This window comes from Nansenia antarctica, assembly GCF_963989245.1.
Source record: "Nansenia antarctica genome assembly, chromosome: 2".
Lineage (NCBI taxonomy): Eukaryota > Metazoa > Chordata > Actinopteri > Argentiniformes > Microstomatidae > Nansenia > Nansenia antarctica.
The window spans coordinates 79088423-79102336 of record NC_137675.1 but is presented as its reverse complement, the minus strand read 5'-3'; the positions used below and the strand labels follow the sequence as shown (position 1 = coordinate 79102336).

Below are 13914 nucleotides of genomic sequence, written 5' to 3'. Positions count from 1 at the left end.
GGGGGGGGGGGGGGGGCTTGAGTGACAGTGCTGTCACAGGTAGGGTGTGACCATGCATGGATGACTGCAAGGTGTGGCAGCGGACAGGATGTGATTCTGCTCTGTCAGACACCAGAGTACAGACACACACCCTACAAGCCATTAATCTCAACAAACATCACAGACTAGTCTGTGTCTGTGTGTGTGTGTGTGTGTGTGTGTGTGTGTTTGTGTGTGTTTGGGACAGGGTGTGTGGAATACATAAAGAAATGCCATTAGTAATGGTTCTATGAGTCGTACCGCAAGCGTCTGTTATAAGACAAAGGGAAGAATGGTTGGGGTGTATTCGAGTTAAGAGAAACGATCCCTGCCCAAACCACAACCTAGCTACACCAATACACAGACACAGCAATAACAGGAAGCTCACTGTTAGCATCATTATAATATTACATAGTATTCTACACTGAATATGAGGAATATGAGGATTATATATATAGTGGCCTATTTCTACTAATACCAGAGAGGAGACATAATAATAAATAAAAAAGTAAATAATAAAGATTGGATTTGTTTTATCTCAATAAACATATTGTTGAAAAATAAGGAAAACTTGGTGGTGCCCAACGATGAAATGTGATTTTTGCATATGAGATATGTCAATGTGGCCCTGCTTTGTTATGGGGTTGCTCAGTCTCCCCCAGACCCCCTGTAACCCCCCCCCCCCCCCCCCCCCGGATGGTATTACATTACAGATATTAAGACACATACAGAGCAAAATGTGTGATAGATATGTTACTATGCACGTAGTGTGGGATCATCTGTGTAGGCCATCAATGCTTTGTGTGTGTGTGTGTGTGTGTGGGTGTGGGTGTGTGTGTGTGTGTGTGTGTGTGTGTGTGTGTGTGTGTGTGTGTGTGTGTGTGTGTGTGTGTGTGTGTGTGTGTGTGTGTGTGGGTGGGTGGGTGGTTGTTGAGTTGATGGCATGAATTATGATTTTCTTTTTTTGTTTCTCCTGAGGGGATGCTGGGGGGGGGTGTAGGATGGGACAGGACTGGACTGGGCGGAGTACCTGAGAGAGAGGTGTGTGTGTGTGTGTGTGTGTGTGTGTGTGTGTGTGTGTGTGTGTATGTGTGTGTGTGTGTGTGTGTGTGTGTGAGAAGCCTTCAGAGGAAGAGGAAGCCTTCATGACTAAGGTCATGAAATACCAGCAGCTTGTAGACACCATCTCAGAGCTAGGCTATAGGTGTACGCTATTAGTCTTTATATTTGGCAGTCTTGGACATGTACACAGATTGGTTGTCAGAGGACTACGTCTACTGGGAATGTCCAAGGGAGAAGCAAAAAGGCTCAGCAAGTATTGCTCTGTCTCTGCGATTATTGGCAGCCGCCAAATATGGCGGAGACGGTGTTACTTGTACCCGTGAGTCTTGTCCTGTTGTATGTGAAAGACATTGTCCATGTCTGTTTGTGAATGCATCCCATCTGTGCCTTCAGTATTTGTGTCCTTGTATACTTGTTTCTATGTGGACAGAAATAAATGATTAAAATGTGTGTGTGTGTGTGTGTGTGCGTGTGTGTGTGTGTATGTGTACAGGCAAGGGGTGTTGGCTGTTATTATGATGTCAGACATGATGTTGATGAGTAGGTAAGCTAGCTAGCTATGATTGGAAACAAAGTAGTAACCAGTTATGGAATTATATTTATCACTTCTTTGGCTGATGTGGGTGATGTGGGTTTGTTCTCTACATCAGTTAACAACGAGAGTAGTGAAGGTAGAGGGTAGAGTTTACCCAGGAATGTTCGGAATGCTCGCGTCGGCATAGAAACGAACACGCCATGGCGTTCGAAAGATCTGATTACATCACCCGGACACTACATGGCATGACTGATGCCCTGAGCTTGTATGGCTGTTATGGAATCCAGTGGTGAATGTTCTTAGAACATTAGAATACTTTTGGCATTCTAACCTCTCTCTCTCACTTATTCTAATGATGTCACTGACCAAGTAGAAACAGGAAGGGGTGGAGTCATGAAGGATGGTCATGACGGATTAAAGGAACTTCTCTGTGCACACACACACACACATACATGCACACACACATGCAGAAACCTCACAGCCCTACTGGGGAATGCGGAATACAAAAACCCAAGGTTTGGCTTGAGTTCTCGGTTTGGCTCAGAAATGTGGTTCTTCAGGTCTGACGGCAGAGCTGCTCACACACACACACACACACACACACACACACACACACATCATCCTATATGACATCATAGTAACAGCCAACACCCCTTACATGTACACATTCACACATACACACTCTCTCAGGTACTCCACCCAGTCCTGTCCCACCCTACACCCCCCCCCCCCCCCCCCCCGTCACACCACAGTTTCAAGTTTCAAGTTTATTGTTACGTCACATTACAAAAGTGTAAGAGAGTCAAATTCTTAGGCTTTGGTTCCTGACCTTGCAGCACAAGACAATAAGGCAATAGGCATAATTCAAGATTTTTAAAAAGTGACAATAGTACAGGACATAAGTGACAGTCGAAATGTGACTGTGAGCTTAAGCTTAGGTAGTCTGTATGCATGGGATCATGTGCTTGTGGATGATAGTCAATTGTCTTCAGGGGAAACCAGTTGGGAAGGTGACTTACACTGTACAAAATGTCTAACAGCAAAGCAAGATACTGACAGTTGATTGTCAACTGATTCTCAACTGATTCTATGGACTGTCACCACCAAACATGTAAAAAGAAAAAACATTTTCACTAGAACCCCAAATCCACTGCATCTGACAGGTCAATGGTTCTCACACCCAAACACTTTTTGCACAAAGTTCCCCCTCAAGTTCATTTCACCACTACTTCCTTAAGGGTGATCCTAAGTACCCGAAGGCAGGCAATGTTCCCCTAAGTACCCCAAGGCAGGAAGTGGTCACAGACTAAGAAAATGTTATCAATGAATAACCTATTGAAAGGGCTCTGTAAACCAGGAGCGGCTTAGTGTGTGTCCGGGAGACAGGCTTCCTCCTCCATGTTGTAGACGTTGGCTTCCAAGACAACGCTCAAGAAAACACACGTCTTTTCTAGGAATTCACCTGGAGAGAGAGTGAGTAAGCTTCTGTCAGTGTCTCTGTCACATTCCAGCCCAAACTGTGGACGATTAGTGAGTCAAGAATGCGCATCGTCGAGGGAAACAGGTTATTCCTAACGAAGGACTTCCATCCTTGACATGCCCCAAAAAAACGCAGACATGACACACACACGCACACGCACACGCACACGAACACGCACACGCACACAGACACACACACACACACACACACACACACACACACACACACACACACACACACACGCACCAACAAAGAACTACAGGAACAAAGGACAATGATGGACAATGTGACATGGCCTTTTACAGTATCAACTCAAGGATGTGATTTAGCCTTCAGGATATTCATGATCATGAAAATGAGGCCCCGCCAGAAGGGGCGGGGCTTGGGGGAGGATTAGGTAAGTACAGGTAGGTTTCTCAGTGCCTATCTGGACACTACATCAGTTATAGCAGCAACACCAACACCACCACCACACACCTCAACACCTGTACAGGTAAGATTCTAGTGATTTTATTATATTAAATGAAATAGTTCTATTCATTCTATTGAAGGAAATAGTCATACTCTGTGGCTTGGATTGTTATTCTATTTTAACTTATCAATTATTAATTAACATTAACATATTAATTCAGGTTAGTGTCAATAGAATCTATAGTTCAAGAGAGACCTGTTGCTTTAATCTAATTCTCACTGAAGGATCTATCAGATGTAGTGTTGTGTCGTGAAAGAAAAGATAAGATATCAACTGTCTGAAGAGAAATTTCCAACTAAATCTTGCAGTGGAAATATCAAACTGTCATAATGTCAAGGTGCCATCTTCAGTAATCAGACTTGGTATGGTTTGGTGTCTGGTACCATTTGAGTATTGGTGTCCGGTACCATTTGTCTATAGATGTGAAAGATTGTGTTTCCTTATCTTATGTGAGTATATCTCTGGTCTACGGTTAAGATAGTTGATTTAAGGTATTTTTTTCCGGTTGAGGTAGTGGTTAATTGTCGATTATTGCTGTATTTGAGCATTTAGTGAGTTTGTAGTATACTGTATATTATCTATGACATTGTTGAGGCCCTGTGCAATCTGTGCAAACATTTCTCAGCGCTGAGTACGCAACAATAAACCCAACCCTTTGACTTTGTAGTTTGAGATGTAGAGGCTAAGGGTGTAGGGGAATGTTGGTTTCAGGGGAGGACACCTTCCCACCCTGGCGAGGTTAGCCCATGTTTACGTTTAGAATCTGATCCGTACATGATTAGCCAACCCATAGCCGGTAAATTGTTGGCTATGCTGCTATATTGATCTCTTCCTCCCTCTACTCTGTCAGTTCTCTCTCTCTCTCTCTCTCTCTCTCTCTCTCTCTCTCTCTCTCTCTCTCTCTCTCTCTCTCTCTCTCTCTCTCTCTTGGATTAGCTACTCTCTCTCTCCGGGTTAGAGGTATGTATAGTGTTAGTATTAGTACTAGTGTTGGTCCAAGGTTATCTCAGGTGTATTAATAGTATTGTTTTAGTACTATTATTGATATGTAGTATTTAGTACTAGTATTACTGATATGGGTCCATGGTTATCTGGTTTCTTTTGGGTGAGTTAGGGCAGGGTTCCAATCGGGCAATAGTAACCTACACCAGGGTCACTATTTCAATCACAATCAGCATAGATTCATTGATGTATTCAGGTGAAAATGAGCAGGGTGTGGGGCATAGAACAGGGATGAGAGGCTTGGTGTTGAAATCCGGCCCTAATCTCTCTCTATACTCAAGCTCAGTGACACTCAAGTGAACTACTGGTGTCTTCCAGGTTAGATGGGCTCAATACCATGTATACTCAGTCCATACAGGAATGGAATCAGCAAAGTCCCAATTCTAGTGGTGTTACGGGTTTACTACTACACTATTTCTATTAATTTATTGAGTTTGAAAAGGTAAGGAACTGAACCCAAGGAACACACACACACACACATACACACACACACACACACACACACACACACACACACACAAACAAACAAACAGGTCGTTTGAAAAGTAGAATACACCTTGTACCACACCTTGCTCAAGTGTGTTGTCAGGGAGTTCACCTCTCCAACATACCAGCTCTGTGACTGATCAAGAATCTGCCTCTACCAGCTGCCGACAGAGGTAGCCATCACTAACGTGTGGAATACACAGCTTGATTGTATACAGGGCCGGCCGCCTGGCTTAAACACTCTATAAGGTTGTTCAGGGTCACAGCCGCGAGAGGAGGCCACTCTTGCACCATCGATTTAGTGCAAGCTACCACCCGTCAACCCCCCCTCCCCTCCGCGACACAAAACACCCATCAATCAAAAACTCAGCTACCACCCACAGCCCCCCGCTTCCCTTGACAAAACTCCCGTCAATCAAAAACTCTGCTACCACCGCCCCCCCCCCCACCCCCATTGACGAAACGTGGCAGGGGGAGCCACAAACAACATGTTGTTTAGGGCCGCCCAAGTCATAGGACCGGGACTGATTGTATAGTAGTAGAGGGGCAAGCCTGCTCACCATACTATGCTAAATGAGCTACCCCAGCTAACACTTTCTGTTGTGGTATAGCTTCCACTCTCCTAGGGGGGCATAGTCGCTAGTCAATGACTAGCTAGCTACCACTCTCTCTCCTAGGGTACTAGCCAATGACTAGCTAGCTACCACTCTCTCTGCTAGGGTATTAGCCAATGACTAGCTACCTGTCTCTGCTAAAGTGCTATAGCCACCGACCAATGACCAGCTAGCTCTCTCTCTCTCCTAGCTGGGCATAGTCACTAGTCAATGACTAGCTAGCTCTCTCTCCTAGCTGGGCATAGTCACTAGTCAATGCTAGCTCTTTCTCAGCTGTGCCAGAGTGGTATAATAGAGAATATTTTCAATTAAATTAAATATTAAGTATATTAAATGAGTTATAATATATTAGCAAAAATATATTTGTTTTTTGTCCACCGTTTCCCCCCGTCTGAAGTCTTGTCGTCACTCTTTTAATATATCCCTCTCAGCGGGGCCATTTGGCTGTGTTCTACAACTGTTCCATTGAATGTTTCCTGGGCTGGCAGCTGACCCAGTAATTGTATGGTTCTGGCCAGGGAGGACTGAGCCAACATAGTACTACTGATATCATACACGAACCAAGACACCAGGTAACACAAAACACAGCAAAAGACCCAGAATTAGGCCCAGGTGTAACCCAAGCTGAGGAGACTCATGAAATAGGCTTCTAGGTTTGAGAAACGTCTTCTAACCGGAATCCAGGTTAAACAGACTAGAGATAAAAACTCAGATCGCTTATTGAAAAAAAGGTTTCCGTTGATTCTCAGGACTCAATGTGAAAGGGGTGGCTGAAAATACCATATCTGAAGACCTTACAGCTGTTCATTAAACATCTAACTGTTTCTGAAGTTTAGTTTGTCCAGGTGGTTTGTGAATGAATGCTTAGGGTGGAATCTATCTATCTGTCAGTCAGTCAGTCAGTCAGTCAGTCAGTCAGTCAGTCAGTCCCACAGTCTGTCTGTGTCAAAGGAGACAGAAGAGGGAAGCATGCTGTCAGGCTAGATTCCACCTGATCCTGTGTGTGACATCAGGGCTTGGGTGTGTGTATTAAGTCTTTTGTCAAGCCCTGTATGCATGTTGTATGCTCCCTAGCAGCACATAATACAAATGACAGTTTAAAACTCTCTGTCTGTATTAGGGGTGTAACGAGACGTCATTATCTGTATCTGTATCTGTTCTGTATCATATTATATGATAAATTGACAGGCGTTCCTCCTTTAAAGAACAGATTAGCTGGATTAGCTAGATGTCTTTGGTTAAGCAGTTTCCTCATAAATTACCTTATTGTAATGTAGGCATTATTGGTATATGTTACGGTACATGTGGGAATATGGTACATGTGGGGAAAACTAGGGTTAGGGTTAGGTGCTACGTCGACTTGGTATATGCTGGCATGTCTAACCCTACCCCTACCCCTACCCCTAACCCTAGCACCCTAGCACCTAACCCTAGTTTTCCCACATGTACCGATTTCCCACATGTACCGTAACATACAGTATTCCATGCACATTCTTTGAGACAAAAATGATCAAAAACGGTCAAATATTTAAAGAGAGAGGGCTCTATTTTCAGTCGATGCAAAGAGGACGCCAGTCCAAACGCACACGTTTTGGCAATTTGTGTCGGCGTTAGCAGGTGAAATCACCACAGCACTGGTGAACACTTACATTTATGATAATCAATGTCACCTATAAACAGAAGTTTACAAAGAACACAAAGCATAAATACAAAATGGAGCTCAAAATATCCTTGTGTATGTCCTGAGTCACACATTCTTTTTTTTATAATAATAAAAATGTCTGATATTTCTGACAGGTGGGTTTAAATGGAATCATGCTCGCCCGAGACCTATTGCCCACATTCACACTTGGATTTAAAGGCATATGATTGGTGTAGGAATCCATGCTTACAGCAATACTATGCTGTTAAATCCAAGTAGGGGAGTGAGAAACGGTCTCATTTTCTCCATCACCTTTACGTAGAAGTCTGTTGGGGTCAGATCCTCATTAGACCTTATATACGGCTATAAAGCCATCTAGTGGTTGAAAAAGCACTAGGACAGCCTATGATATTAGGCTGTCCTGCCATCTACACTCAGGGCACATCCATCCTACGTCCTCACTATCCTCAATGGCAAACAGCCAATCTCGAGGTAGTACTTCAATCTCTCATCATCATCAACATCATAATCATCATCATTATCATCATCATCATCATCTGACCTCTCTCTCCAGGAATCCGGCAGCAGAGAAGAATGAGTGCAGATGGAACAGGAGACCCTCCCCCCTACCTCATACCAGGTGAGTCCCTTTCTGTCTTTATCTATAGCCAAGGGGAGGCTGACCAGAGGTAGAAATGGGAGGACGGGCTCATTGTCTCCACCAGTCTCCCATCACACCTGTATCAAAAATATGTATGTGTCTCTCTGTCTAGTCTTTACTGCCTTTACTGGCTCTACTATACTGTGAGTAAAGCAAACCCATTTAGTGTTTACTATCTGAGTGTAGTGAAGCCATCTAACACCATTTCTCTCTCCCTTTCTCACTCTCTCTCTCTCTTTCTCTCCCTCCCTCTCTCGATCCCTCCCCATCTCTCCCTCCCCCATCTTCCTCCCCCTTTCTCTCTCTTTCCAGTGGAGGGACCAGGTGCAGTGAAGGTGTACCATGTGCACACGCCCTTCAACCCTCCTCCTCCCTCCACCATCATCGAGGATGTGCCCGTCTCTCAGGACCAGGGAAACATGGGTAAGCATTTCACTTCCTGTTTCTAGGACCACACAAACAGGGTCAATGCTAAATTGGATGGTTGGGATGGCTGACTTTGAAGTTGAGATTTCAAATGGTTGAGGTAATGGTTAAGGTTAGGTTATGGCTAATGTTAGTGTTAAGTAAGGGTTATGCTTCTTATAGTTAAGGTCAGAGTTAGGGTAACGGTTAAGGTTAGGGTTTATGGTAGGGTTGCCCCAAAGATCCCACCTAGCATCTACCCACCAACAAATACAGTACCTGCTGGTTCATAAACAACAACAACAACAACAACAACAACTACCTGCTGGTTCTTAAACCACCGTCTTAGTCCCTTTCCTCAGTTCAGCCACACTGTCTGACTACAGCCTGTGGCCCCATTCCAATACAATGTGTCCTTCCTTCCTTGAAGGAATCACTGATCTAAAATGACTTGATTGATGAAAACAATGCAGTCAAATATGTCTTAGGCCAATGCCATCGTGGTATAGATGATTACACCAAGGAAGGAAAGTGATTACATCATAGGTGATTACACCAAGGAAGGAAAGGGGTGAAGCCGGCATTTTGCAAGTATTCAAACTCTCCCCCCCCCCCCTCTCCTCCCCGCAGTCTACACCAGTGGAGGCACCAAGAACAAGTTTGTGAGCTATGAGACAGAGCTGGGCCGGTCACCAGGCATGGCCACCTGTGCTTCCTGCCAACAGCAAGTTATGACCAACGTCACCTACAAAATAGGATGCTTCGCCTGGCTCATGTGCTTTGTCTTCATCCTCTGTGGGTGAGTAACTAACCAAGGGGGAGACGGAAAAGGGAGGGGGGAGGGAGAGACGGAGGAGGAGGATATAAAATGGGAGCAGAGGGGAGTTATAGAGTTCGTCATTGCTGGAAAGTAATCCATTGTGTGTGTGTGTGTGTGTGTGTGTGTGTCTCAGGTTGGTGGTCGGCTGCTGTCTCATCCCATTCTTCCTGAAGCACTTCAAAGACGTTTATCACACCTGCCCTCGTTGCAACCGGGTCCTCCACGTAGAAAAGAAACAATGTTGTAAATAGACACATCTATTAAATGCATAACATCTGAAAAAGAAAACAACTGAAAAAAAACTACAGCAAACAAGCAATGGTATATGCTGTCGTAGTTTGGCTCTGTGGTCCTACCCCTATTCTACCAGAGGACGGTCTTTGTTCAAAGGGCCTTTAGACACGACAGGGCCCACCTGAACCATACATCTACCACCCTCACCTGTGTGAATTAGGATTTATATACCCTGGGGTGTATCAGAACTGTGGCTCTATTCAGGGGGGAGCTAAATCAAAGTATTCAGATATATAACAGCCTAGACAAGGTATCAAGATTTCATATATTTACTGGCGATATCCACATTTTCTTATAAACAATATTTTTTTTTTAGAAAAGATATCCAACAATATCGATATCAAACAATATCGTTCATTGCTGTATCGTCAGTACAGTGGAGACATGCCTGAATGACTGAACTGGAGCGCATAGTGTACGGCTCGTGTTGTTAATGGTCTGGCGAAACAAAAAATGTTTCTGCTAGAAAAAAGATGGATACTGCACTTGTAGTTTGAAGCACTTTTACTAACTATTTTCGGCACGAGAACAGTATCACGATGTGCTCCAAATCACGATATATCCATATTATCTGCTACTATTGAAGATCGGACCAACCATATAAATATATCGATATAAATTGCATAGAAAAGACGATTTCCTGCCATGTAGAATAGGCAATCATAATGAGCTCTACATGGAACATTTCTGTGATGCTCAAAAAACTCCTTCCTGAATAATGCTGCATTCATACCATCTCAGAAAATCTGAACTTCTGAGTTAAAATTCACTAGTAACTTATTGGCATAGAGCTTCCTACTGGTTAATTCTGATACTCTCTGAGGGGGGAAATTCTGGTGAGATTCCAAGTAGGAAATGTCAGTTTGATTGTTCTGAGTGTACATGAACGATGCATAATCTTGCAACTTGACCTTGACCTTGTGTGAGCTGTAATATTCAAAATGTATGTTTAACTATTGATAATATAACCACTGGAGGGTGATATGGAAATGAAGGTTGACAGAAAGTTCATAGTCCATTCATGACTTATTACAATTCTTGTTTATTTTTGTGTTCTCCTATTTTGTTTCTCAAGCTGTTACAATGTACATAATGGTCTGAACTAGATGTATTACTCCTGTTGATTGTCCACTCTTCAAAACCAAAGATTTTTTACGACAATGAGGTGTAGCATTAACTACAGTAGACATGGGATTCTGTTGTATTTCTATTATAGATGACCATTATTAATTAATAAATTAATATGTAATAAAATAGTATTATTATTATATAGGGAAAAAACACCACCACCATAGACCTGTACAGGTAAGATTCTAATGATTCTATTCTATTAAATGAAATAGAGTCATATTTGCTTGGTTGTTATTCCATTGTAACTTTAATTTATCCAGGTTAGTCTCAATAAAGTCTATTGTTCAAGAGAGACCTGTTGCTTTGATCTAATCTCTAAATCTAAATCTCACTGAAGGATCTTACAGATGTAGTTTTGTCTCGTAAAAGAAAAGAAACAATACCAACTGTCTGAAGAGAAATTTCCAACCAAACCTTGCAATGGAAATATCAAACAATCAATGTGAATAATGAGATGGACATAATGTCAAGGTGCCATCTTCAGCACTTCACACATTCACACTTGGATTTAAAGGCATATGATTGGTGTAGGAATCCATGCTTACAGCAATACTATGCTGTTAAATCCATGTAGGGGAGTGGGAAAAGGTATCATTTTATCCATCGCCTTTACGTAGAAGTCTGTTGGTGTCAGCTGTGGGGTCAGATCCTCATTAGACCTTATATACGGCTATAATGCCATCTAGTGGTTGAAAAAGCACTAGGTCAGCCTATGATATTAGTCCTCAGCTCCTCACTATCCTCCAGGGGCGGCGCTAGGGGGTGGCTACTGGGGCTCAAGCCCCGGATGTTTTCTGAAAAGCCCCGAATGTTTTACTTAAAAAAAAAAAAAAAAAAAAAAAAAAAAAATCTCGTGAGTAACGTGCAGTACCGGAGTCCAACAGAGAGGCAGCAGCTGCGCGACATTAGCCTGCGTACTGGGTAGCCTACCCTGCCCTGAAGAAGAAGTGATCTCAATCAGTGCCTGACTTGCAAAATTGTAAGGATGGATATCCCAAAGTTGTTTCAACAAAACAAGCGCCTTGTTGCAGCAGCAGTATCAGCAGCTGACAACAATGACATCACCAGCAGTAATGACATAGATGATGTTTCAGGTTTGTGAATCTTATTAGAAAGGTGACTGACTCACTGACACTACTTTTCCGGTTTGCTAATGCTAGCTGGCTATCATAACATAACGTTATGTTATAATGAAAATGAAACATAGCAAGGTACTGTTACGGTACATGGTAAGAAATCAAACAAAGGATAATACTTATACAAATAAAGTGAATAACAGGCTGATAGTCTTTGATATCTGTACTCTGGTTGACTGAGTAACAAGTGAAAAAGAATGATGTAACGTTAATGTTACAGCTAGTAAACATGGAGTAACCACATTAAGTATGCCCTTATGGTAGTATGTATGTATACAGAACATGACTCAAATCTATCCTAAGATGTAACGCTAACTAACTAAGTTTGTTTAATGTCCCAGGGGGGATTTGATTTCACAGTACTATACACAGGCCAACAATACATGTAATATATCGTCATATAACACAGGACAAGACTCTAAATACAATATAAGTGGTGAGCACAGAGACTGCCCTGATATAATAACTATAGCCATCTCTTTTATCCACTTTTTTATCGTGATCTCGCTGTTTTTTTATATACCGTATATGGCTGGCTCAGTGTTGTTGTCTGTCCTTTATGTTGTGTTGTTATGTGTTGTTTTTAGTGGAGTGGCGTGGCAGAATGAATTTCCCCACGGGGATAAATAAAGTATCATTGAATTGAATTGAATTGATACATACTGTAACATAACTAGCCTCAGCCCATCAATTATGTAATTCTATACAAATATAAATGATGGTGACTGACAGGGGGAGCTACCAGTGGTGTAGTCTAGTTTTTTCTAGTGGGTATACTGTGATTTTGCCCTCCCAGTCAGAGCGACACCTGTCCCGTAGCGACACCCCATACGCACCACCACACTCACTTATGCATACAGTATGCATCTACACCAGTGTTTGCTGCCTTGGGGGGGGGGGGGGGTGGCATGGACTGTACTTGTACATCAAGCTGCCTCACGCTACAGAAACAGGAGATAGGCTCCTGCCCCCTAAGGGCCGTTAGGCTCGAGAACCATCGGTTCTCAAGGCTACTTACGTGGTCTTGACTACATGTCCACTTTCTCACCTGGTTCTTGCTCTCTCTCTCTCTGGTGTGCCGACACCATCCTGCTCTCTCTCCTTCTCTCCCTCTCTATCCTCCTCTCTCCCTCTTTTGCTGTCACCCAAAAGGCAAATATAACAACCAGAGTATTTATAATTTAATAAGAGGTATACATTGAATTCATATAAAATCATAACATCATTCTAATTGAATATTGGGTTGCTGTGGGCAATAGAGTCAGATACTGTCTTTAATTACTCTCTCACCTGTAAGAAAATCGTATGTCCAACTACAAAAAACAGACATTTCCAATGAGTGAGGGTTTGTTCCAATGCTTCAATCCACTGTCCATGTACTGTAAATATGCCATTATGGTATTACCATAAAGCCCAATTCTAGCAGAATAAGAAAGATTGTATATCTACTTTAAGTAAAATAATAAAGTGCCTCCAGTTAGCTCTTTAGCTGGCATGTGTGCAGCAGACTAGCTCATCTAATCACCTCTGAGCTAGCTAGCTAGCTTGCTAGTTCTTTGACACTATTATTCACACCATGAAACTATAATCAGACACTTGAATGAATGAATGAATGAATGAATTAATGAATGAATGAATGAATCGTCTTTATTGTCATTGCTACAGTACAGGTACCAAACAACGAAATTTAGGAGGGGTGGCTCCCCTGGTGTTAGGAAAGGGGAAAAAACACTTTTAAAAAAATCACAAGAAGGGAAGGAGCTGGTTTACATAAATAAAGGCTATGTACACTATCCACTATACTATACTGTACAGATAGACGACTAGGGTTGTCATATTGCACAATAGTGTTATTGCACATTTATTTAAAGTGTCGCAGTTTGCAGGCTTGAAATGTACATATTTGTGCCTCAGCACTACACCTGATTTTTTCAGTCCAGCTGGCTGGCGAAATGAGGGAGTGCTTCGCCAACCAATCAGGTAGCGGTATTGCCCTGCCTCCCCCTACCATCCTAGGTTTCGCAAATTCGCGGCCCGCCCACCCCAAGGCTCTGTAGGGGAAATACTGAGACTAGCATTCTGAACGACTGGTTATGTGATAACAAACATGTCAGAAAGTTCGAAGTAAGTGCTTCGTAACACAGGTCTACGGGGTG

General features: G+C 42.8%; 1 protein-coding gene across 1 annotated transcript; it reads left to right on the top strand.

The window, feature by feature from the left end:
• Window positions 1–7905: 7905 nt before the first annotated feature.
• litafd (LITAF domain containing) lies at window positions 7906–9448 on the top strand (the record flags this gene model as incomplete). Its single annotated transcript, XM_080523493.1, has 4 exons — window positions 7906–7951; window positions 8285–8395; window positions 9008–9176; window positions 9331–9448. 4 exons carry the CDS (start codon window positions 7906–7908, stop codon window positions 9446–9448), a joined length of 444 nt encoding a protein of 147 aa, XP_080379619.1.
• Window positions 9449–13914: the final 4466 nt, after the last annotated feature.